At 49.2% G+C, this 25,776-nt stretch overlaps 2 protein-coding genes across 2 annotated transcripts in view; one reads left to right on the top strand and one right to left on the bottom strand.

Annotated features, from left to right (window-relative positions):
- Positions 1–6,870, bottom strand: part of LOC110349909 (uncharacterized) — a 62,286-nt gene extending 55,416 nt beyond the window's left edge. The window contains exons 1-3 of the mRNA XM_087192105.1: positions 6,694–6,870; positions 5,662–6,104; positions 661–724 (exon numbers count right to left, since the gene is read on the bottom strand). Coding sequence (XP_087048231.1) covers positions 661–724; positions 5,662–6,104; positions 6,694–6,870 — 684 coding nt within the window. The remainder of the gene's footprint in view (positions 1–660; positions 725–5,661; positions 6,105–6,693) is intronic.
- A 751-nt stretch (positions 6,871–7,621) lies between these two features.
- Positions 7,622–12,493, top strand: Irx5 (iroquois homeobox 5). The gene is made up of 3 exons (XM_004847913.3): positions 7,622–8,340; positions 9,397–9,802; positions 10,001–12,493. The coding sequence occupies exons 1-3, from the start codon at positions 8,092–8,094 to the stop codon at positions 10,795–10,797; spliced, it is 1,452 nt and encodes a 483-aa protein (XP_004847970.1). The 5' UTR covers positions 7,622–8,091; the 3' UTR covers positions 10,798–12,493.
- Positions 12,494–25,776: the final 13,283 nt, after the last annotated feature.

The raw sequence follows: 25,776 nt of genomic DNA, 5'->3' as shown, positions 1-25,776 counted from the left end.
CATTTCCTGTGAATCCCTGCAACAGCTGCAAAGTACGTAATGTAGCAAGCCAACCTAGCATGTGGAAAAGGAAAATATTAGCCATGGCGTAGGATTACACCGTAAGTGGAAAGGGACCTGCAGCTCTGAACCAGAGAAAGAACTCATGTGTGTGAGCTCCTGGGCTCTAGTACACCAGAATTCCCCAGGCTGGGCCCAGTCAAATTCTTGCCAGAGCTGTGAAACCAGGTGGCAGCCACTAGGTCTTCCACTCAGAGCGTGGCTGTGACTGGTAGTAAATCATCCTGAAGAGAACACATCTCCCCAATTGAACATGACAAAGAACTGAGAAGGAAATAAGGACAGTTCAACAGCATGTTAAACACATATACGTCAACCACAAACTACAGTGTCACCTACTCGAACTGTGTGAGACACCAACACAGATCTAATTCTCAGAAAGAGGCTATTTTAAGGGTGCTGAGTATGCTGAAGTAATATTTCTCTGCTCTCCAAATACAGCCCATTGCCCTTGAAAAGCAGACTCAACTTAGCAGAGGAAAGTAAGGTAGTCCCCAAATCCCAAATTTAAAGAAATTGCTGCCTACTGAATGAAGTTCTATATGTAATAATGGCTAAGGGTTACAGAAAAAAGTACTCTTTTAAAAAAGATACCATTACCTCACTATTTTCTGAATCTCCTCCTTCCAATAACCAGCACAGTAGCTCTGTTATGAACTGTGTGCTGTTAAAAAGAGAAAAATACCAATAGTTAGCTTCATCTCTCATACCACTTTCTTCCTTCATGGAATTACAATTTAATTACCAATATTTCAATTGATTTTATTCTTGGATGATACATTTCTCAAAAAACATACTCTTTAGCTATTTCCACAAGAGAACATTTAGTACAACCTTCTCAATTAATCAACCATGATCCATAACTGTTGAAAGGATGTTTTCTTCATATTCTCAAAAGAACGAGGGACTCTCACACATCTATCTTATATAAAAAGAACAGAGTTTTAATACATTTGAATACCTTCAATGGATATGAAATATGAATCTTAATAAATCTGGCTGATGACAGATGAGAAATTAACAAATCTGCACATATGTTTACATATTTCCTATATCTATCCTTAGAAAAAAATCACAAAGCTGGATTTTGTTGTTTTCAATTCAACAACTCTATACATGATTTAAAAACAAAACACGAAACTAAGTCTAAAGATATAAACAAAGAGTAATCAGATTGCTCAAAGCTAAACAGTTTCTTTACATTTGTATTGTGTATTTTCTAATTTGCTATAATGCTTCAGCTCTTAGTTGTACATGAAACTCCATTTCCTTAAGTCCCAATTGGTAATAGGATGACTAAAGGATATTATTTATAAACAAATATCATTTCATATTACAGTAAAAATAGCTTTAATGCCTTTGCAATGTCTATAAAGAAGCATTTGCTCTTCTGAAGGCTATACTAATTATATCTGCCTCCTGTAAAATTAGCTTTTTTTGTCATACAACTATCTTTGTTACTTAACAGAACATTCAGTATCATTACGTCCAGTTCCTTGCTCTGCCCACTACACAACAGAGGACAATTCTTTTTCTGCAAAATAAATTTTTTCATGTTTGTTTTCATCTACCTATATTTAACAGTCCTATTCTAATAAGAAATGACAAGTTTTGCATACACCTGTATACTCTTTAACAGTTTGGCGTGATAGATAGAGCTGATATTCTCACTAAATCTTTTCTTCAAAGAAATAGGTAATCAAAATAATCCAAAACTTTGATTTGGTATAAACATATTATTTACTTTAAATAACAATTCTATTTCTATAAATTATCATAACTTTACTTTTGATTTTTATGAAAAGAAATGAGTTTATAAATTTCACTCTCCAGTGATAGCATTAAAATAAATTGTTCAAGGTAATTCTAGTATAAATGATAAATAAAAATAAATAAATCATTCAGCGTATTTTTCTATTTACTGCATTCTTGTTTAATGCATTCATAGAATTTTAATAATCAAAGGCCTCAAGTGGCATTTTCAGCATTCTGCATGCAGTCCCTATTACCAATAAAAATGTCTTGGTAAAGCCAAACTGAATGTTATTTTTGGGTTACTTCACACACCAGCACACCCAGCATGCGCAGACACTCACTTGCTGATGAGCCTTGGGATGTGCAAGGGCAAATGTCAGCCAACATTTGGAAGAATTCACAGCTAGGAAGTGAACTTAGCTGAAAACATCCAAATGTATTATACAAACATCAAACGCATCACCTGCACAGAAACAGAAATGATCCTGTTTAAGGAGACACAGAAGACTAGTAATACTTTGGGGATATTAAGTATGAATATGTAACCTAATTTTCTCTAAGGTATCACTCCATATTATGGCAAGTAAACAAAAGCTGTATCTGGGTGTGGAATATCATTAGCTCAAGAAAAGGCTGGGAAAATGGATTACATAAATGACAACTGCAGGAGAAAATTATATTCCCTATCCGAACAAATGTTAAATGCATCCCTACTAATAAAGACTTGAACTCAAACGACATTAGAATATACTGGTTTTCAATTCTGAAGCATCTAAGTTAATTTGCTAAGCTAAATTGGTGTTTAGTTATACTACAGCTATAAAAACATGGCAGATTTATGCAGAAATAAGTCATCAGTATCATACCTCAGAGTAGTGTTGTGAAAGCAAACCACTCTTATTATTGAATAAAGAAAAAAATTCTAGATTTTACATGTTATTTGAGTTGACCCAGTGGCTATTTTATTAAAAAAATTATTCTTTATGAAAAAGCTAACAAATATATCCAAAAGATGTTAAAAATACAAATATTAACACATTGTAGAAGTTAAAGAGAAATATACAAATATATTGAGATACTACCCCTCAAAACAGGCTGTGCTATTTCATAATTCATAGCCGATTGCAAAGAACATGTTTAACTCATTCAGGATTACCTGATTTCATTTACTTCCATCTTATCAACTAAAGAACACTTTTTTGAGCTTTCCAAAATGTTTAAATATATTAATTATTTGGCATTATAAATGAAAATGGCATAGGTAATTAATTTATGTTCCAATTTCATCTCTTTTAACCTAATATATAAAATTTTAAAATAACACATAGATAATAACATAAGGATGGGGATTATGGCTGCCAGAGAAAAAAATTTTGATGGGTTGGCTGGAAGATAAATAAAGCAATTATCTCAAAATTAATGCTCTTGTTTTACTCTCAGCAAACAAATCTAAATAAGTTCCCCTTTGATTTTAGTTTACCATGTAATTCTAACCAGCTAATTATTCTTGGAATCAAAAATGAGCTGTGACTCTACACCTGGCTTTTCCGATCATCCACTTAAGGTCTGCTCCACTTTCATTTCCTCTTTCCACGGTGCGTTTTAATATTAAAGGAAAATACACACACATCTTACACACACACTGATGGACAGCCAGCTTCCAGGAAATCATGAGCTACAGGGAGAGGGGGGAAATCTTAATGTGATACTTATGTTAAAGGGTACTAGTGCTGGGTAAGCCAAAGGTAATATAATCAACAGCATCCATCTGTCTTGCCATTGTTTTTGAATTTGGAGATTCTGGATAAAAGACAGTAATATTATTTTAGTGGTGACCCAGGTTATGATTCAGATCCTTAAAGTATTATCTGCATTTGCTTATCTATCCAAATTTACAAAACAATATTTTGAAAGAAATACAAGTTTCCCTTTATTTTTAAAAATAAAAACAAAGCATTCCATAAATATCAGAGCTAGGCACTTGACAGGCAAAAGAAATTGTCTGAGATCAGTAGTTTTACCATCTTTTCCATAAAAATTACGTGACATGCATTTCTCATATATTTATATATTCTGTTTCTTCACATTAAGGGTGCCTTTCTACACAGATTTACTCTGAACATTAATAAATGTTTGCTTAACAATATACTGCTCTATTTTATGCTTTTCTTTTGAAGTTAAATCCCCTTAATCCATAAAGGTAGGGTACAAAGAAAACTGACTCAAGGTATTGCCAAAAGGCCACAAGTTGTATTAGCACATGTTGGGACACTTAACATTAAACTATCATTTCTCTCCAAAACTTCTGTTGCCAAACTGCTCACAAAATCTGGAAGCTCAAAGAGAGGTTTCAAGTGCAATTAAATTCTCCAAAAGCAAAACTGTACAAAAATATGCCACCCTTCTTATGTCTCCATTTATAGACAACATTTTCTCAGGATCTTAATTAAGATAACGACGCACACCTGTGTCAACATTCTCTGGCAAGACAGCCTTATCAATCATAATCCTTTAAGTACACTCGAAAACAGCAAAGCGATATGACAGAAGCAATCTGTTGCCTTTCTTGGTGTTGGTGTTGTGTCTCTCGCACAAGAATGATGAGATCTGTACAATACAGCAGACCTACTTTTATGAGTCTTTAAAGTTTTAACTGTAAACAGCTATTACGCTAAATAAACAGGAGTAACCTCGTTGGCGCTTGATTGAAACAATGACAACTGTGCAGCCAAAACTTGAAGAGCAAGCTCCCCATGTCTTGGCAACACAACTGTGGCTCTTATTTTAAAGCTCTACATTTTAATAGTTATGCATAACTGGATTCGTGCAGACATGACAAACCAAAAAACCCTTAGGAAGCTTTAAAATGTAGTTCAATAGCCTTCAGTTAATAACAATCAGAGCAAACCTATCCCTAGTGTAAATTAACATGTTCAGAAAGATACAAATGCAGGAGTAAGCAAGAAAAAAAAAATTCTTGGAAACCTGGGATGAAAGGATGGAATAAGAGTTGCCAATGAAACGATCTCTAACAAGTAAGCAGGTTCCCAAATGCAAATGCTGATTAATAAAAAGGAGAAGGGGGGACGGGTAGGGGGAAAGGGGGGACAGATCTTCACCACTATCAAGATAAAAACTTAAAACCTCGTGTTTAACGGTGAAAATATGAAAGCTTGCATACAAAAACGGAGAAAATCTGCCAGATGCTATCAGAATCCCGCCTGTCTGCTAATGATCAGCCCTTTCCTTTTATTAGCACAGTTCTATCTCAGACGCAGGGCGGCCGTGGCCAGCGGAGAAGCAGAACTATCAATGTGGAAATAAAGCAGAAAATAGAGACATCCTTAAGAAGTGAGTCTTAAATTTGACGTAGAGCGGAGGTGACAACCACGGCAACAGAACCATAAATTCTAAATGCTTCAATATCTTGCAGGATTCTCGCCAGTCCTTGACACCAAAAAGGAAAAAAGGGGGTGGGGGGTGGAGTAGTGGGGAAAGGGGGAGAGAAGAAATAGCCATGTGGCCCGGAGTGGCAAGATTATGTAATGAGGATGTCTGCGTGACAGATTCAGATTCTCGGTAGCACAAACCTCCATGGCTCCATTTCTGAAACCGTCGTCCCGAACGAAAGGCGACAGTGATGGAGAGAACACGCGTGGACCGGGAGGACACGCCCACGCGCGCCGGCCGACACCCGGTGACACCCACAGAGGCGGGTCGGATACTCCCGCAGTCCACAAACCGGGCCGCGCCACGTCCTCCTGGCCCACGAGGGGACACAGAGACGGTCCCCGCGCGGAGGCCGGCTGCGCGGCAGGCAGGGGACGCGGCCCGGCCGGGGCTCACCTCTCCTCTGCGGCTGGGCGCACGGGCCGCGGACGCTCCCTCGTGGCAGGCGCGAGCCCCCGGAGGGCGGCGCACGCGGGCTGCCACCGACCGTTAGCGCGAGGAGCTGTAGCGACGGCGGGCGGAGCCGGGGGCGGGCGAGGAGGCGCTGCACGGCCGCAGGAGGCGGGAGCCAAGGGAGCAGGGCGGGGACGCTCCGGGGCGCTCCCCACCACGACCTGGGCCAGCAACGAGCCCAGGAGGGTGAGCTGGAGCGGCCGCCATGGTTTCTCCACTTTCCAGCCGTCCAGGGCACTCCGCCTCGCTCCTGTCTCCGCGGGCTTGCAGCCTTCTCCGCCTGCAGGACCAGCCAACGCTGCCTCTGGCTTGTCGTCTCCATGACAATAGCGCAGACGAAGCCCCGCCCATCCCCGCCCCTTTGGCTCCGAGACTCCGCTGCAAACCTGCCGACATCACTAGGGGGCGGGTAGAATAGATGCCAGTGTCCAATCAGAAGCGAGGGCAGTATAAGGGACAGGGCTCGGAGGGCCGAGAGGTTCTCGGAGAATGTAGTCTGGAGGGGTCAGTCGGCTCAGGGGGCGGAACATGGAAGGGGAGCGACGGAGGGGAGGAGTCATCTGGAGGGCGTGGGGCCCGAGCCGCCCAGCGGGTGCCAGTGTTGGGGGTGAGCTAGTATGTGCTGAGCTGTAGGAGCTCAGAAAGTAAAGTGTGTTCAGCGCGTCAGACTCCGCGAGAAACTTTGTATATAGTTATGCTTCACCCTGGGTGCAGCCCCACTCTAAAAGCTACAGAGTCCGGGATAGACCCAGCTCTGGCTAACCCACTGCCCCACACCTTGCCGCCTCCTGCCCTGGTTCACCAGCGCCCCTATCTTTCCCAGACTTCGAGTGCGTCAGTGACTTGTGGCGGCGGGAGGTGGCGAGACAGGGAGAGGGTCTGTTTTGTATTCTAACTGTGTGGCCGTGGTGGGTGAGAGCTCCGCCTGTGACTCAGTGGTGTATGTTTGCCTTGCCAGCGCCTCGCTGAACAAACAGTGGTTGGGTTGGGCGCTGCTGTGCCGACTGTTTGCAGTGGAGCTTGGGCGGTTGCGAGAGTGCCTGTGAAGAGGACGGCGACTTGATTGAACAAAAGGGAAGGGGATCCCGGACCCTCCTCCGCCAAGGACCTCGCAGAGCGAGCCGCCCGTAGGAAGCTCGCAAAGAGCGGCATTGAGCCACGGGGGAGGGGGAGGGGGCGGTGAGGAAACCCACTGGGGCGCAGCTGCTTCGGGGCCGGCCAGTTCTACCCCCTACCTTTCCTCTAGAGAAAGGCCACCCTGGCAGTCCCGGGCCCCAAGAGTAGCTTCTTCACCGTCGGACAGGGGTGGGGGAAGGAAAGCCAAGCCCGAGACTTCCAGACGCCGGAGGCCTGGCTCTCGCCCACCTGCTGCTGCGGTGGCGAAGAGGAGACCTTAGTCCGAGTTTCCCTGCGCCCTGGGTGCGGGCCTCCGTCGGCCCTCCCGGGGACCTCCAGTTCGCCCCGGGGATCCCTGACTTGAAGGAGAAGCCGGTGGGGAGTGGGCGACCAGCCACTTCGGAGCCCAGCCTTCCGGAGAACAAGGGATCCGCTAAGTGTGCGATTAGCTGTGGTGGCGAGAAGTGCGCTGAGCGTCCACCCAAGCACGGTCTGCTGCCTCTTTCCCTTTGTGCGGCGGAGTGGCCCGGCCCGCTATCGGGCCCGCTGCGAGTCCAGACCGCCGCCCTGCCCCGAGTTAGCCGGGGAGGAAAGTTGGAAGAGATCGGAGCGCTTGGGATGTGATTGTCATCCTGGGGCCGGCGCTCGAGAGTCTGAAAGAGAGAAGGAGAGAGAGAGACCGCGCAGGGGAGAAGGGGGAGGTCGGGCAGAGGGGGGAGAGGGGGGCGGCGGAGGAGAGGCGGGCGCTAGGGAGGGGCGAGGGGAGCGCCAGCGAGCGGGAGACGGAGCCGGGAAGGAAGAGGGAGAGGGCGAGGCGCGGCTGGCGGCCGGGTTGGCTGCGGCCGCGCAGAGGCTCCTGCCAGTCCTCCCACCGACTACACCCCGGGAAGGAGGAGCTTCGGGCGCGCACAAGGCGTCAGAATCCTCAATTTCCAACTTAGCATCTTGGCAGGACCTTTGCGAAGCCAAAAGCAGAGCCCCCCGGTGCAAAGAGAAAGCAGCAAGGGAGGGGGGGGGGGGGGGAAAAAGCCAAGCCCGGCGAGCGAGGTGCGCAGAGGAGCGGGCGCGGCGGTCGCAGCCGGAGGCGCGCGCGGGAAGCCAGCGAGGAGGCGCCGCGGGCCGGAGCCCGGGAGACTGGGCTCAAAGAGCGGCGGTCCGGGGCAGTCAGAGGCCAGGTGCCCGCCCGCTCGCCCTCGCAGGGCGCCGCCCGGCTCGTTGGCGGCCGCGGCGCGGCGCGCCCCATGCCCGTGTGTGGCCATGTCCTACCCGCAGGGCTACTTGTACCAGCCGTCCGCCTCGCTGGCGCTCTACTCGTGCCCGGCGTACAGCACCAGCGTCATCTCGGGGCCCCGCACGGATGAGCTCGGCCGCTCGTCCTCGGGCTCTGCGTTCTCGCCCTACGCTGGCTCCACCGCCTTCACGGCGCCCTCGCCGGGCTACAACTCGCACCTCCAGTACGGCGCCGACCCCGCGGCAGCCGCTGCCGCCGCCTTCTCCTCGTACGTGGTGAGTAGGCTCGATCCGCGGAGGCGAGGGCCATCGGGGCCCAGAGAGCAGGCGGGGGCTGCGAGGGACCCGGGCCTAGGCGCCACTTGCTGACCCCCTACCCCTACCAAACCTCGCGGCCGGTACAAACTTGGGCGGCAGACTGGCTCGGCTTCGCCCGGGCCTCAGACTCAGGAGTTGCTCGGAAAGAGCCGCGTCTCTCACTGATCGCTGAGCTGGCGGGAAGGGTTTTAAGGGGGAGAGGTCCTTGCAATTAAAGAGAAGCATTTGGTTCAAACATAAACTCAGGGCCTCTCTACAATTTTTATTTATTTGTGTTTGGTTTTACCATCTTGGAAAAGTTCAAAAGAAACAAACCCGAAATCTGAACAGAAGTGTGATAAATCTATGTAAATGTGTTTGGCCTTGCCTTTAATTAATCCTCCAAAATGTTGCAAATCTGTAATCCTATCTTCGCAATCCGATTTGGAGGTATTAAATTTCTGAAAAGTCCACGGAGCTGCGGTGCATCCGGGATTTTTTTGCGGCCGGGTGCACTTTCTGGAAAAGCGCTGTGGCTTCGGTTTGGGGTAGCGTTTTTGGAGGGTGGGCGAGCGGGGTGAGATTCAGCTTTTCGTTTGCGTTTCTTAGCTGATTAAAAGAAAAGAAAAGCGAGCTTTGATTTCCCTCGTTCTAGCCCCTTGCTCCCAACCTTTGCGCTCTGCCGCCCAGGCCTCTATCTGGTTAGAGGGCCGGGCCGCGGAGGCCAGATCTACCCACAGCACACCGACATTCCTGGGTCGGGGCAGACGGGGGCCTCTAGGATGGCGTCCAGGCTGGGAGAGATCAAGGGTCCCCAAAGGACCAGACTCTGGAATTGGGGTCCCGGCTGCCTTCTGATAAGGGGAAAGAGTTGCTCTGGGGTCTGAATCAGCCAGCCCTGCCCCAGGGGAAGCTGGGGTGCTGGCCTCGCCCATCCTCTGGCCCGAAGACCCCAGGGCAAATGGAGCTTCAGGCGTTCAGGTGATGGTGGAGACCGAGGACCACATTCACCTTCTCTCTACCTGTCCCCTGCAGGGCTCTCCCTATGACCACACGCCTGGCATGGCGGGCTCCTTGGGGTACCACCCATACGCGGCGCCACTGGGCTCCTACCCGTATGGGGACCCCGCGTACCGGAAGAACGCCACCAGGGACGCCACGGCCACACTCAAGGCCTGGCTCAACGAGCACCGCAAGAACCCCTACCCTACCAAGGGCGAGAAGATCATGCTGGCCATCATCACCAAGATGACCCTCACCCAGGTGTCCACCTGGTTCGCCAACGCGCGCCGGCGCCTCAAGAAGGAGAACAAGATGACGTGGACACCGAGGAACCGCAGCGAAGACGAGGAGGAAGAGGAGAATATTGACCTGGAGAAGAATGACGAGGATGAGCCCCAGAAGCCAGAGGACAAGGGCGACCCCGAGGGCCCGGAAGCAGGTTGGTGGATGCGGGAAAGGGTATGTCGAGCTAGTTAAAAAAAAAAAAAAAAAAAAAAAAAAAAAGGAAAAGGGGGCCTGGAGGGGGCGCGCGCGGGACCCAGAGGTTGGGGCGAGGGTCTCTGCCTAGCAGGCCGGCAGGAACCCGGGTCCAGCCGCGTGACCTCTGCACCCCTGACAGCCTGGGTTTCGCCCACAGGCGGAGCAGAGCAGAAGGGGGCTTCGGGCTGTGAAAGGCTGCAGGGGCCGCCCACTCCCACCGGCAAGGAGACTGAAGGCAGCCTCAGCGACTCGGATTTTAAGGAGCCTCCCTCGGAGAGCCGTCAGGAAGCGCTGCCCGGGCCCCCCCGCGCCGGCGGACCCTCCCCGGCTGGGCCGGCCGCGGCGCGGCTGGCGGAGGACCCGGCCCCTCACTATCCGGCGGGCGCGCCGCCGCCGGGCCCGCACCCCTCCGTGGGAGAGCTGCCCCCAGGTCCCGGTGGGCCCTCGGTCATCCACTCGCCACCACCGCCGCCGCCGCCGGCGGTGCTCGCCAAGCCCAAACTGTGGTCTCTGGCCGAGATCGCCACATCCTCGGACAAGGTCAAGGACGGGGGCGGCGGGAGCGAGGGCTCTCCGTGCCCGCCGTGCCCCGGCCCCGCAGCGGGGCAAGCCCTAGGAGGGAGCCGCGGGTCCCCGGCCCCGGCGCCTTCGCGCTCGCCCTCGGCGCAGTGTCCTTTCCCGGGCGGAACCGTGCTGTCTCGGCCCCTCTACTACACTGCACCCTTCTATCCCGGCTACACGAACTATGGATCCTTCGGACACCTTCATGGCCACCCCGGGCCCGGGCCAGGCCCCACTACCGGTCCGGGCTCTCATTTCAATGGATTAAACCAGACCGTGTTGAATCGAGCGGACGCTTTGGCTAAAGACCCGAAAATGTTGCGGAGCCAGTCTCAGCTAGACCTCTGCAAAGACTCTCCTTATGAATTGAAGAAAGGTATGTCCGACATTTAACGCGGGATGCGTCGTTCCCGGACTTTCCTAATTTATTAAAAACATGGCCTTGGCAGTTATTTTTCCGTCACCGAGAGAGACAGAGAGAAAAATAATAAACGACCCTTCCTATTCAGAAGTTTATAGTTTATGGAGATGAATGACATAAAAATGTGAACATCTCCACACAGAAAAAAATGTCTTAGCCAACCGAAAAGAAAAACTAAAAAAAGGATTTGTATTAAATCTTATTCTGTATATTTAATGTAGCATTTTTGTATTTAAATTGATAATTCAATATCTTTGAAGTAAATTATGAAATCAAGACACCTGTATAGGCATTTAATGTTTTTTTGTAATATAAATATATACATTTGTGTTTCTCTCCAAACTGTTTCATAGTTTAAAAATACAAGTTTAATTTAATTTTTTACACCTATTGATTTTTTTCTGGGTATGAGCTAAAGTATTATTGCAGAAAGGTAACAGGTTATACTCTTAGATTTAAAAAGTAAAAGAAACTGCAGCCGCCTTTGTAAAATGCAAAATATTTAATTAAAAGAGATTTTAACATAATCAGAGCCACTCATTACTTTTTAGAAGCTTCAATAAACTGTCCATTGCCTTGGTCAAAAGGTTCAACTGCAACTTTTTTCGAGGTGGGGAATGAAAGGTTCTACAATGTGCCAGGGGAAAACCATAATTAGGCTGGAAGCCCCGGGGAACCCGGCCCTGACGGGGAATGCAGATTTGGATCACTGATGAGGGATGCTTGGGGGATGCTGGACCCTGGAGAAAAGAGAAGAGAGACCCAGTGTGTGCCCAGAAGGGAGAAAAGAGGGCAAAGCCAAGCTAGAGATGCGCACCACTTGAGCGCCGTTTCTTAACCTAATTACTTCCAATCAGTGTCGTGTTTTATGCAAAGCAATCAGCTGGTGAACTTTGCTAATGAGTTCGATTTTATGCCGGATTTAGCCTTTATTACTATTTCAAAGGTGCTGCTGGCTGATGCAGGCGGGGAGCATTAGGGAACGCCAAGGGGAAGGCTTTCCCAAGTCACTGTCTTCTCTACCCCTTCAAAATTGGGCATTGATCTCTTCTCTGGATTTGATTAAATTAGTGAACGATCCATCCAAGACGGCGCGGGTGGCGGGCGGCCCTGTAGATGCCCGCGCAGCCTCCAGCGAGGGGACGGTTTCCCCCTTTCACAGGTAGGTGTCACACTTGTCCTGAATTTCGAGCCTGCACTTCGTGGAGACCCGAGAATGGGAGGCAGCGGGAGGAGGGAGCTACCACGGTGACTCGGAGAAGCGTGGGGAGCCCCCGAAGGACTCCTCAGACCCCTCCCCCTCAGGCTTCTTTGTGGACAAGTGGCTTTCAAAAGCTCGAGGCCATTTGCCTAGATAAGGAGGCCGTGGTGAACTCGTTGAGGCTTGTCGTCGCTTTAACACTTTTCCCAGCTCCCAGATTCAGGAATCCAAGTAGCTACGGAAGTATTTTTTTGAGGTTTTATATTCTCCTCTTAATCCTCCATGTTTCTCCTCAAAATGCAAATTCAGGGTGCATCTCGATCCCTAAAAGGAAGAGACACCACCCTGCGCCCAAGCTGGCCAACCCTGTCTGTTCTGGTTTGGTTGCGGTGCCCACGTCTCCATTTTGCGCCGGAGATACGGAGCCGCAGCCAAAGTGTTCTTACTTCGTGAGAAATTTGCGGTGGTCGGGGAGGGGGCGGGCGGGGTGTGTTACAGCAGAAACATACCCCAGCGAGGGGAATTAATTTGCTCTATTAAGCCCGAGCCTGGGTGTAGAGACAGAATGTGTTTGCACATAACACCAGTTTAATTAGGCTAAATCAAAATGCACATATTTGCATTTCTTCTCAAGATTACTTTAACCCTACTCTGTGTTTTAAACACACCCCAAAGTTTCACTAGAGTTGTTGCTTCTGCTATTTTTAAAAACCTGCAGCGAGGTTCCTTTTAGCTTATTCGAATTTAAAGTTTGAAAGCTGCATCGCACAGCTGTTTTAGCGAACATTGGTCAACTTTAGGGTTGAAGTTAGTGAGAAAAATTCACACAGGGAAAGTGGTTTTAAAGCTGGAAGTGTGAATGATTAAATATGCATGAGACGATCGTATTTTATTTTGTCCCTTTAATTATAAATGATTTTTTAAACAATTGAATTCCAGAGATGACTTGCCCTCCCCCCACCCTAGCGCCTGAACCCCCTCCAAGACCCCTCCCCCTCAGCCTGGTTCACAATCAGCTCTCCCCCCCCCCCCCCCCCCGTTGAATCTGCGGCCCCAGGAGACAGCTTCTCTTCTTTAAAAAGTCAGAAGAATAGGCCAGTCCCTGTCTCCTAACAGAGAGTTTAAGGACGACGTCAACTCGGAGGGTTTTGGAAGCACTGGCCCTAAACCCTGCCCAGTGATTTTTAAAAAGAAAATTACAGGCCTTCCCGTGTTCCCGGCAATATGCAAATATCGCGGCCGGGCCTCCCAGGTCCGACTGCCGAAGCTCGGGGCTGCAAGCCCAATACCCGCAGGGCTGCCTGGGAACGGACCGACCGTCCTGGGGCGCTCAGCCTTTCTCCCCATGGAGGAACCGCGCAACCTCCCTGGGCTCCCCCGCTGCCCGGTGCCGGAGTCGCTGTCCCCTCCTCGCCTCCCTCTAGTGATTGCAAGGGTCTGTAGTTTGCTTTTCGTACTTCTTACTGAGCTCAAGCCCCCAGTTAAATCTGGGGTTTTCTTCTTTGAGGAGCTGGGTTTGAGTGGCCAGCGGTTTTTCTGGTGTCTAGCGACTTTCCATTTTGGAGGTGGCCTGCCAGGCAGATCTAGGCTGTGGACATTTAAGAAATGACTCGCGTTTACTACCAGTAGTTGCGTGTCTCTAGAGACCCCACGTCCCTTCCAGAACCGAATCTCCCTTTTGTCGCCTCATGGGCCGTCTAGGAGGTGGTGGGTCTTAGAGGCTCTGGGGAGGGACTTTCCGCCTGTCCTGGGGTCAGAGTTTGTTCGAAAGCTTGGACTGGGGCGCAGAAGTCTGCAGAGGCAGAGCCTAACATAGCTCCTTGCTGGGGTTGCGCGGGCATTGGCCACCTGCTCCTGGCCAGGCAGGTTCTGGACCCCAAGGAGCACCTAATTTGGCACCTAGGGACTTGGAGGAGCTGAATCAATTCCGACTATCAAAAGTCGTGAGGTCACCGCGTGGGGTCTGCTCAGTCTCTCCCCTTACCGTCTGTGCCGGCCAAATCAGTTCCCGGGATTTGGGAGTAAGGAGGGAATGGCTCAGGGAATTCTCGAGGGCGCATACCCTCGCGTTGAGAGGCTGTGAAAGGGGGGGGGGGTGTCTTTAATTTCCTGCTTTTAAGCTTCTGGTACTGGAGTCCAAAATATCGTTCCCCAACTTGGAGTGCGGAGCCTGCTGCAAGGCCTCCTGCTTTGCAAACCCCTCAGGGTTGCTTAGGGTAAATGAATGCGCAGCACTTGGGACCTGGAAAGATGAGGGAAAGGAGATTCGTGGGTGCGCTTTTGACACCAGCCCCCCCCCCCCGCCCACCTGTGCCCCACAAGTAGCTGAGAACTCGAGTGGAGGCGCAGGACAGCGCCTTGCAAAGCGCCCAAAGAGAAAGGAATGTGATTGCGCTCCCAAGAGGGAGCCCGACGTGGATGCAGTTTAGGAAAGGCGCCGCCTACTGGTCCCCCAGAGCCAAAGGGTTCGCCGGGAGGGGCAAATTAGGCTAAAGCCGGCCAGATCCCCACCCACGGCAGGGTTTTAGCTCTGAACTCTGAGCTGGTCAAATTTAAACTTCTTCGTCACCCCAAGTCGCTTCAACACTGGGCCCGGGACCCAGTTAGCACTGAGGATTTGGGGAGCAGGGCCTTTGATTAAAACAGCTTTAACCTGGTGGATTCTCGCCACGGCTTCTTCACTGTTTAAAAAACCGGGCAGCAGGCAACTGAGAAATATGTGGGTGACGAAAGCCCAGGAGGGGTCTTCAGCCAGGCACAGCCCCGACGGCGCGGGGACTCCAGCTCTTCCCGGGTGCGCGCACTTCCGCCTCCGCTGGCCCCGCCAAGGTCGCGTTCCGGGCCGCGCTTGGCCTGTTTCATTTGCGGTTTGGTACGTCCCAAGGGGGCAACCAAGCCACCTTGCCGCCGGAGACATTTTGGTCTTAGCAGGTTTGGGGGTGGACGTTATTTTAAAAACAGAAAGCAAATAAAACAAAACTACCCTCGCATTGCTTGGAACCCTCCTGTTTCGAAAGCACCTTTAATGAGGTTGGCACGGTAAAGCACGGAACGATCACCCTGGAGTCCACCCATTCCGCCTGAAGTGCTAACGGGATGTGTGAACTCGATTCACTCGGGTCCAAAGATATTGGGGAAAGTCAAAGCGCCTGTGGCCTGACTCTTCGCATCCCTTCTGCTCCTTCACCAACAAGAAGCAAATCTCGCCATGTTGGGACTTTATGGCCTGTCTTTCCTTCAAACTAGCCCAAGCTTGAGGACTATCCCTAAACCCACCCTGTGGGTCTCCTTTTATGACCAGGCCAGATCAGGTCTTCTTTTCGTTTTGCCGAGAAACGCGACTTGGGCCCCGGGCACTGGCGAGCCCAGACTTCGGCCTAACAAGATAGCGCCTCAGGGGCAGAGCAGCAGCTTTCGCTGGAACCCCTGCACTAGCCCGCCCCTCGAGGCCGCTGAGGGGTCCCCCGCATCCCGGCGGCTAATGCCCCCAACCTTGGGTCCCCCAAGGCCGCCAACCGCGCAGCATTCGTTTCCGGCGCCCGAACGAGTCCAGCGCGCCCAGACGCCACTTTCCCAGTGAAATCTGCTTTTATTTGCTCCGAGCAAACCCCAGGCTCTCAGCGCTCCCGCCTGATGGATGCAAATGTAAATGTGCACTTATTTAATTGGATCAGGCCCCAAGATAAAAGAGATAAACGGCTCCCCGTTTGCTAACTTATTTTCCGAGGCGTGCAGCGCCGCGTGGAGGGGAAGCTAATGAAGGAGCCGCGCGTCGCTCAGCGCTCCAGCTCTCCGCAGCCGTGGCGGCGCGCTGGCCCGCGGCTCCATGTGGGCTGCGACTGCTAGTCGACCGGCTTTGCTCTGGCTCTGCCCACTGGGTGGGGTTCCCGCGGGACCTTTTGTTCGGCTAGACTGGGAAAGTGAGGAGGCCCGGCGTTGGCGCAGAGTGTGGAAGCCCCCCCCCCCCCCGCCCTCGCTACAATTTTCTCCAGTTTGGCTAGTATCCCTCCTTTCTTGCCCAACACCAGTCTTGGGTAACACCAGCTGGGCCCATTCTATTTTTTAAAATCCTATCTTCTTCTCCAGGCGCGGTCTTTTCACCCCAGGAAGCATTTTCAGGAAGAGAGACAGAGAGGGCCCCCCAAAAGACCAGGCACGCTTCTCAGGCCAATAGGGTCCGGTGGAGCCGCCGCAACAGGGAGGACCCCTTTCTCAGTACACAAATGGCCTTCTTTTGGAGACTGGGGTTTCTTTCAGAATCAGCCCAACTCGTGAATTAACCCCTCTTCCTCCAAATATTGTACGCACGCAATGCACACGACATTTGAATAATTCCAAGAGGTCCCAGAACCCGAACAAACTAGATATTAGGAGAAGGAGCTGCCTCCTGGTTTTCTTGGGGTGGGGTTGCGGGGGGGGGGGAGGGCGGTGGTACAGAACCTCAGCGCTGCCAGTGAGTCCTCCCGCGCCTTGAGTTTGTTCCCCAATTTTTGGTCTTTGTATTTCCCTAAAAGTTTCTCCCCTTCAAAAGGGCTGGAGAGTAGGTCAGTGTGAGCAAGGAAGAGGCCTGATAAGACAGACGGCGAAGCAGGGGTGCAGGACAAGGGCGCCCCAGGCAGAGAGGCTGGACCTGGCAGGGCGTGGGAGGACTGGACCTGGTGACCCGGGCCAGTTGGGTCGGGCGAGGCAGGGCCGGGCAGGACGTCCCACAGCGCCGCATCCCCACGCACTGATGGATTGGCTTGTCAGGAGAGCTCTGTGCGAGGAGCCCATCAGAAAGCACTTACCTCCATAAACTGAAATTACTGTCTTTTCAGGGGCTAATTTGTGAAACTCCCATGGAGGGGCTTGGAGGGGGTTTGATGAGGCATAAAATGATGATTAATGAATTTATTGGCTGCTGCTCATCAAACAAGATCTCTGAGCTCACTTCCACGCCAGCGGCCTGGCAGCGCGCTCAACACAACTGGGGTTTGGCCTCTGAGGCCTCAGTTCCTGCAAGTTTCCCCAAGTGCCCCGCCCTGAGAGCTTACCTATCGCTTCCTGCTGGTGGTCCCAGTTCCCAGATTCAAGAGGAGGTTCGGGGCAGGGATTCTAACTGCCCCACCATCGGTCCCTGTGGGCAGACTGCTCCAACCCAGGGCAGGCTGGGGCTCCCAAAGGACCACAGGTAGCTGGGTAGCTGGTGTCCTTTGGGTCTCCAATGGGATCTGAAAGCCTGATGCAGCCTGGAGCTGTGAACATGGACTTTAGTCCAAAGACACTTTAACTCACAGGGTGATTGGGCCTTGGAGTGTCAGTGCTGGCTCCTCAACCTACCAGCTGTGTGCCCTTGACCAGGTCCAGTAACCAGCCGGAGCTTCCGTGTCCTCATCTGTGCAAAAGGGTGATATCACCCCGGTTTGGTATGAATTACAGCACATGGGCATCCTTCAACGCAGTTAGTAAAGTCATACTGCCAAGTTCCCAGGAGGCACTAGCCCAGGTGAGGGTTAAAGGCAGAGGGTGGGAGCCAGAGTCTGCCTGAGTCTTCCTTAGCCTCATTTCTCTGAGCATCACTCCTAGGGGCTTGATAGGAGGATGGAGGATGGGAGGAGACTAGGAAGGCAGATGGGGAGTCTCATCTGTTTAAGGCTAAACTTTGGGCAGCTGATTGGAGCTGCCTTGTGGCTCCTTTATGTAGCAGAATCCAGTTTTTCAGGGGAGGTGCAGGACAGTTCAGAACCCCTCCCACTCTTAACCAGCCCTTTGTCTGCAGAATCCTATCTTTTGGAATCTGTCAAGATTTCTGCCAGTCTCAGCCAAGAACCTGTGGCATGAGGACTTACAAGTTCAGCTTGGGATTCTTTGCTCTGGTTGTGACACTTTCCCTGCCTACCTTACACCTTTCATATTGTCCCTCCCAAATCTCCCAGCAGTGGGCTATGCCTTTGCCTCTGAAGGCAATCCTGCCTTGCTGGAACAGAAGGTGGGAAAGACCTAAGCAGTGGAACACTTACACTGAGCTGCTTTTTAGTGAGACTCCACTTAAAAACTTCACCCTTCCCTCATCCACCTAATGTTAATTGACCACCTATGATATACCAAATTCACTGGTCAAGGTGCTGATAATGCAGCATGAACAGAACAAAATCTCCGCCCTCCTGGAGCTTACACTTGAGAAGGCAAGAGTAACTAAACAAATGAATGTGATACTGACTTACCACATTGTCTGGATGATGAGGGTTATAAAAAAAAATCAAGTTGGGCAAGGAGCACGCTCTTTTAGTGAGGATAGTCTGGGGAGCCTCCTTGGGAGGTGGCATTTGTGTAGAGATCTGAAGAAGTTAGGGAATGGGTCATGCAGACATTTGGGGGACAAGAGTTCTAGGCAGAAGGAACAGCAGAAGATCCAGAGGTGCTAGCAGGGCTGAGTAACAGCAAAGAGAAGCTGGGGGTGGGAGAGGTCAAGGCAAAGAAGGGGCAGGTTATATGCAGGCTTGTAGGCCCTGATGAGATCACTGGGATTTATGATGAGAGAGAGAAAGAGAGGAAGTGGGAAGGGTTCTGAAGGAGTGATAGGATCTAAGTGATATCTTAAATGCATCCCCAGGTGTGAGAAGCTAAGATTCTGGGAAGCCAGGAGTGGAACCAAGAGCCAGTTAGGAAGCTCATGGAGTATCTAGGGGAAGTGATGCTTCCTTGGGCCATATTTTGCGGGTATACTCAACAGGCTTTGCTGCTAAATGGCCATGGGGAAAGGGTGAAGGAGGGGACCCCTAGATCCCTCTGAGGATTCTGGGCTGAGTACCTGGAAGATTAGGAATGCCACTTGTTGAGATGCCAAACATTATGGAAGCAGCAGGGATTTTTTATATATATAGAGAGAGAGTCTTGCTATGTACTTTAGAGTGGTCTTGAACTCACTGTGTAGCCTAGGCTGGCCTCAAACTTGCAATGATCCTACTGCCCCAGCCTCCGGAGTGCTAGGATTAGAGGAATGTACAACTACCACCCTTTCCTTGAGAAAGGCTTTTTTTTCCTTCTTCTTCTTCAGGGAGGAGAATGTAGGGTATGCTTTGGCCTGACCCCTAAAGCCCCGTGGTCCACAGTATCTGGTCTCATGGACATGCTGGGCAACCAGTGGCAAAGTACCTGCCAGATATCTAGGGTAAGAAACACAGATCCTCGGAAAATTCCAAAGTGAGCAGATCCTCTCTCCTGGAACCACCACTCTCAGCCTTCTCTGGCTATGTCTTCCCTTTTTATTCCTGTCTTTTTTCCCCAGTGGGGAAACTGAGGTTCAGAAAGTGAAGATGACTTGTCTAAGTTTATGCAGTGAATTCATGGGCAGAACTGAATCCCAAACCCAGGTCTCCTGGCTCCTGAGGCTAAGTTTTCCCCTGCCTCATCCAAACAAAGTTCTCCCAGATATCTGTATTTTAACAGAGAACTCCTGGAAACAAAATGCCTTAACAGAGAGGAATGAATTTATAATGGTGGAATCTCAGACACTGTGACAGGCTGTCAAGGGAGATATTTTTAGGCTGGGCCGGGAAACATCTTAGCCCTCCTCAAACGCTACTGGAGGACAGCTGCCTCCTTAGGACTCCGTGTGTGAAGTACAGATGAGGGAAACGCTCGGGATGTGCCATCTCTCCCGGAGACTCAACAACAAGAGGCACTGGGACTGCTTCCCTGCCAGAGATTGTTTTCTTCCTAACATAATTGCTTTCTGAAAGGATTTGCTCATTTCTCCTAGCAGAAGTGACTTCTGCCCGCCCACAATTACCTCACACAATGTAAGCAAAAATTAATGTTCCTTTGTCCATCATTTTACAGAGCAAATCCTATCAAAGATTTGAGTTGGGGGCAAAGCCCTAGACCATGGTTCTTTCATACATTTATTTTGAATTTTTTTTTTTAATGCCTCAGCTTGAGTGCTTTTTCTCAGTTTTTTCTTCTTGACTTTTTGTATTGTGTATATATGGTTGTCAGTTTGGGGAATTTTTTTTTTCTGTAAACTATCAGTGGCTTTCTCCCTAAGAGAACCCAGAGGCCCTTCGGAACAGCATCTCAACATCTTTCATGCAGAGTGAGACATCTGTTAGCCCGACATTTCAAATATCCTCACCGTTCCACAATGTTCCAGACACCTTCCCAGCTAACGTAATTTGACATCAGATTCACCACATAGTTGTTTCTGAGACTTTTTTAAAGATGTAAACTACAAGGTTTTTTTGTTTGTTTGTCTGTTCACCTTCTAGTTGTACCCGGTATCTAAATCCAGAGCCAGTAGTAATAGTTGGCCCTTCTTCCTAAGCACTCATACGTGCAAAGACATTTGTTGGTAGCTGAGGACCAATTTTCCTAGATGACATAAAAGAGTAGATTAGTGGCAACTTGGGGAAAAGGGTTCATTTGGAATAAATGTCACCTTTTTACTCTCATGAGGAATGGGGCAGAAAAATTATTGGCCTGGTTTATTTGGTGAAGTTGCTTTTCTTTCCAGATTTTTTTTTTCTTTTTAATTTTCCCTTTCAATCTGGCAAAGCCTGACAGATCCTAGCGTGTGTGGGAGGGTGGTCTGAGAAGGCTCAGCAGGATCTGAGACTGGAAAGCACTGGGCTTTCCTTTGCTCTGTGCTCCTCAAAACCTACTCATTCCAGCCCCAGACTCCAGGTATTCATCATAGCCTCTGATTATTGGAATTAATATTTATAGAATAATTTATCACAAATTTAATCAGCATTTACTGCTTTTGAAAGGAGTATTTACCCTGCTACTGTGACTGAAACAAAAGACAACTACAACAAAAAGTTAATTCAGTGAATTTCTTCTTCCTTTGGACTCTGAAGGCAGACATGTCTCAGATATCTCGTAGGGTCTCTCAGAGCTCCTTCAACCTTATCATTCTGCTCTGCAGGCTGCCCTTAAAATTATCTGTTATCCTTATGAGTATCTGTTCATACCCACCTATAGCCACCTCATGCACTCCCAGATGTGTTTGTCTCTTTGCTTTGCAGTGCTAGGATCAAACCCAGGGTCTTGTACATGCCAGGCAAACATTCTACCACTGAGCTATACCCTCCGGGCCTTTTGTTTTTTTTCTCCTGTGTTTTGTTTTGTTTTGATATGGGGGTCTCTCTACATGGTCCAGGCTAGTCTCCAATTCATGCACTTAAGTGATCCTCCTGCCTCGGGCTCCCAAGTAGGTGGGACCAGAGGTGCATACCAATGCACCTGGCCCCCAGATGTGTTCTTACCACATTTTGGGAAAAAGCACCTACTCCTTTCTGCAGATACAGATATTGAGAACTGAAGAGGTTAGACAACTTGAGATCACATAGTCAGTTGGTGACAGAGCCACGGACAGCTGCCTCTTTTCCTACCCTGACCCCCACCCCCACTGGTTACTCTGGGAGCTGTGTTTTAATCAGTCCCTTGCCTCAAGTCTTCATCTCAGGCTGTCCTTCTGGAGAGGCAGGACTCAAATGGGAATTTTAGATCCCCCCTATGTCTGTAATGGCTAGTCCCCTTTTCCTGACTGTGCTCAGTCTTTGGGGATAACAAGCCCATGTTTCTGTTTGCAAGGGAGAAGGGGGCTAGGGCCCCCAGCTCTGAGCAAAGTTTGGAGGTGGCAGGGAGTCGGTGGTTCTGGGCTTGGGCAGTGGATGTCATCTCCTTCGGGGAGGTTTCTGCCCAGGGGTCCCTGGGTCCCCTTTCTCCAGCTACTCTCAAGTGGGAGCTCCTTATCCCACTCCCCTCATTCCTGCAGCCAACTGCAGGGACACATGGCAACTGTTGAATATTAAGAAGTGGAGGGCAATTGGGTTTCCAATTGCAATGTTGCTCAAAATACCCTCTCCTTTCCTCCTGCATGGGCAACCAGGTAGGTGCATCTCTAGCTGCCCCGGTAGGCAGCTGTGCTCCTCTGAGGATGCACCAGGCCCTACTCCCATCTTGCTTTGAGCCACACATCTGACTATCTGAGGACATGTCTCCCACTGGAAGGGTCACATGCAATTCAAAATGTCCCAAGCTGAAGTAATCCTTCCCTCCCCTAATTTCTCCAACCTCAGATCAGCTTCTCCTGCTGTCCCTCACTCAGTCTCCCAGTGGAGGGACTTTAGAAACCTCCTGCCTCCTCTGTTTCCCCTATACCTCACAAACCTTTGCCCTCAAATCCTTCTGAAGGATCTCCTTCAATTCCTTCCCCTCAACGGCTCTAGGCTGAACTGTTGTCCTCTGTGGCACAGACCATGCCATGTCCTCTGATAGCCTCCCTCTCCCAATCATCTCTGTACCACCAAAGTACACCCTGAAGCCTGGTCCTGGGTATTCAACAAATGCTTATAGAGATGAAAACAAACCAATGCAGCCTACGAATTTAGAAAGAGCTCCAGAGTCAGATAAACAATGTAGGTTCAAATCTGACTGCCATGTTCTGTTATTAGGGGGTATATTAGTGATCCAGGTTAAATAACAAGGAATCTAAGCAGAGAGGCTCAGGACCTGGAGTAGGTGATCCCCAGAGACTGCCTCCCTGGATTCCTTCCCTGTCTGTAATTGCCAGCTCTGCAGCCCTGGGCAAACTGCTTCACCTCTCTGAACTTCATCTTAAAATGGCCATAATGACAGGATGGATCTCAGAGAGCAAATGAGACTATGTATACAAAGCCCATGGAAAGCACATGGCAGACTTGCAGTAAATGTGAGCTCCTGCCGTGATTATTCAATAAATATTGTTTCATAGGATTGAAAATGACTTCATCTGAGAATTTCTAAAATTGTGTAGTGTGTTTTTCCCTGTTCTTAACAACTTCCCATCTTTTTGCTGACCTACAATGTTTAAGATGTCTTGAGTTAAAAAAAAAAAAAAGAAAAGCTTATTTTAAGAATAACTCCTTGGAACATTATTTCATTACTTAAACTTGCTGCTGACTCATCTGTCCCTTGGTAACTGAATCTTTCTTTACCAATAACTTTAATTACATCAATCACTCATTCCAGAAAAAGCTGAATAATGAAAACTCCTGGAGGTGACACCATGGGCTTCTGTCACACATGCAGGGACTTGTGGCAGGAGAACTGGTTTTTCTTTCCTTTTCTTTATAGCATTCAGTACTTCAAACAGGAAAAATATGTTTATTCTTTATGATTTACTATCTGTCCATCTAGTTCTCTATTTATAACTAGTGATCTTCATAGCAGGAGGAAATGACAATTCATAACTTCTTGAAAGAAATTGAATTTGTTTCAAATCCTGACATTTCTAAGGCGTAACGCCCAAGTCTTTGGCTCTAGGGTTAAATAAACAATAGTTGAGAATACCAACACCAATTCCTTTGCTGAAAGCTGCTAATTGCAGAGTTCAAAAGTTAACAAGCTATCTAAACAATTATTTTGCTATCAATAGTAATAAGTGAAGAGACTGAGGCACTGAAAGTTTTCTTGCCTAAGTTAGTGTCAAGGCGAGATAACAGCCTAGGAATGTGTGGCTGTCATTTTCTGTGCCTAGATGGAGTTGCTAGATAGAATCCTAGATAGTTTCTGGGCCAAGATAGAGTCGCTGGCTGTTCTCCACTGTTTTAGGTGTCAGTTGTTTTTCTGACTGTGTGTGGCTCAGATTGACCAGGAGTAGAACAAAGGAATTGCTACTTGCTAAGCTTGAGCTATTATCTGATTCTGCAGGGAAGCAATGATCCTCAATTTGGTGAGGTGAGTGGGAGGTTTTGGGGTGGGCATCTCACAAAATCCTGCCCCCAAGTGCACATGCTTCCTTCCCACCCTCCAGTCTCTGGTCCTCTTGCCCTGGACTGAGATGTCAACCTCCTAATAGGTCTGTCTGCAGGCTCTCCCTCCATCTTTCCATCTATAAACTCCTATCTTATTAGCCAGGAGACATTAGAAGCTATAAAGGGTTGTAGGGGGCTGGGGATTTAGCTCAGGGGTGCCCTAGCTTGCCTTGCAAGTGCAAGGACCCGAGTTCGATCCCTGGTACCAAAAAATAAAAAAAAATTTAAAAAGTAAAGGGTTGTAGGGCATGAGAGAGACAAAATCAAATCTGTACTTCAAAAAACAGCCCCAACTCCTCTGGCTGTAATTCAAAGCCCTTCATCACTCTGGGCCCGCTTTCTTACCTAGCTGCACATTTCAGGCTCCTCATGGTAACTCCTGTTGGGGTCACATTGGGTGAATAGTTGCTCCTGAGCCCTTTCCCCAGCCTGATTCCACTCCCTTGGCCACTGTCTATATCCACCTGCGCTGCAGGGGCTTGTGGAGAGGCCTCTCCTAATGGCTCTAGCCAGTGTGGTTTCCTCTCCACCTGGGGCAGCTGCTGAGCATGTGGCAGTGGTGTGCACAAACTCTGCCACACAGCAGCTGTGTGACCTTGGGGAAGTAGCTCAGTCTCTCAGAACCTAAGTTCCCCAATAGTAAAGATGATACTATCTGTATCCTCAAGGTAGTCTTGAGGATGAGTATAAGCATGTCTGGAGAACGCCTTGGAACTCATTCATTCTAGCACTGCCTACACAGCCAGGTGCACACAATGGTCACATATTGAGTGCCCACCCCTGTGTAAGATGGGAGACAAGATGATTCCAAAAAGCACACACTCTGAGCTCTGGCTGGCTGTGCCGATCTCTGCATGTGTGTGTCCCTGTGAAAACACAGATCTGGCTCTGCACTCTCATGGCCCACTTATCTTGAGCCTGTACCAGGCTGTTTATGCTAAGAGGGCTACTTGTAGGCTTTTGTTTTTGTTTTTGTTTTTATCAGTACTGGAGATGGAACTCAGGACCTTGCATGTGCCATGCAAGTGTTTTATCACTGAGCTATACCTCCAGTCCACTTTTTGCTTTTCTTTTTCGAAACTATTTCACTTATCTGCCTGGGGGCATTTATTCTCCTATCCTAAATTTAAGAAGAATTTCTTATGTGTTTACCTCGTTATCTTTGCAGCTTCCTATGCCAGACACAGAGTTTTAGCTTCTGGGTCATGGGAGTGAGGCATCCAGGTGCTGCTCAAAGATTGAGAAAGTAACAAAGTTTAAACCACTGTCCCACCACTATCTAGTGGGGGCCCCTGAAGTCAATTCTGAGATGGACCTAAGGCCCAGGTGTCTCACTTTGGGTCAGGGGTCAAGTTGAGGCCCACAATGACTAGTGGCAGCTCTCACTGTCCCAGGACTCAGGCATGGGCAGAGGTGAGTGTAAGGTAGCTACAAGCTGACTTCCCATGCACCCACCCCAATCCGAGGGATCCCCTCCTCATCACCCCATCCCCATCCTGAGTACTCGTCCTTGCCTGTAAATAATTACAGGGACCTGGAATAAACCGTGATGGAGAGTGTGGCTCAGAGTCAGGCTGCCTGGGTTCTTTCTCCTCCATGACCCCCTCGACCTGGCCCCCTTAGCTAATGAAACCACCATCTAGAAACATTAGAGTGAGCCAGCTTTTCAGGTTTTCTGAAGTATCACCTGGGGCTTTCAAATTTGACAATTTTTTTGTTTGAAGCTCTACTTCTCCCTGTTCCCAAGCTAATCCAGGCTACTGTCACCTTTAACTTCCCCATGACCTGTCAGCTCTAGTCTTGCTCCTTGAAGTCATCTTCCATGCTGAGGATAGACTGCACATGTAACAATTCATTGGTCTAAAGTATTTAATTTAAAGTATTTAATGGTCTTCTATGGCTCTTATACAAGGACCTAGGTGTCCAAGGACTCCTAGGTATGACGCTTTTTCCAACTTGATGCTCTAACTCTG

This window comes from Heterocephalus glaber, unplaced genomic scaffold (assembly GCF_053883595.1).
Source record: "Heterocephalus glaber isolate CG9 unplaced genomic scaffold, H.glaber_assembly_v1.0 deba00000071, whole genome shotgun sequence".
Classification (NCBI taxonomy): domain Eukaryota; kingdom Metazoa; phylum Chordata; class Mammalia; order Rodentia; family Bathyergidae; genus Heterocephalus; species Heterocephalus glaber.
The sequence above is the reverse complement of the archived record's forward strand: the minus strand, read 5'-3'. Positions and strand labels throughout refer to the sequence as shown.

What these genes read in the sequence shown, in the direction of transcription:
- Irx5 (XM_004847913.3), top strand. Translation starts at nt 8,092, where the DNA reads ATGTCCTACCCGCAGGGCTACTTGTACCAGCCGTCCGCCTCGCTGGCG. An exon ending in CCGCCTTCTCCTCGTACGTG is followed by an intron (nt 8,341 to 9,396) that starts GTGAGTAGGCTC and finishes TGTCCCCTGCAG; the next exon opens with GGCTCTCCCTATGACCACAC. An exon ending in CCCCGAGGGCCCGGAAGCAG is followed by an intron (nt 9,803 to 10,000) that starts GTTGGTGGATGC and finishes TTTCGCCCACAG; the next exon opens with GCGGAGCAGAGCAGAAGGGG.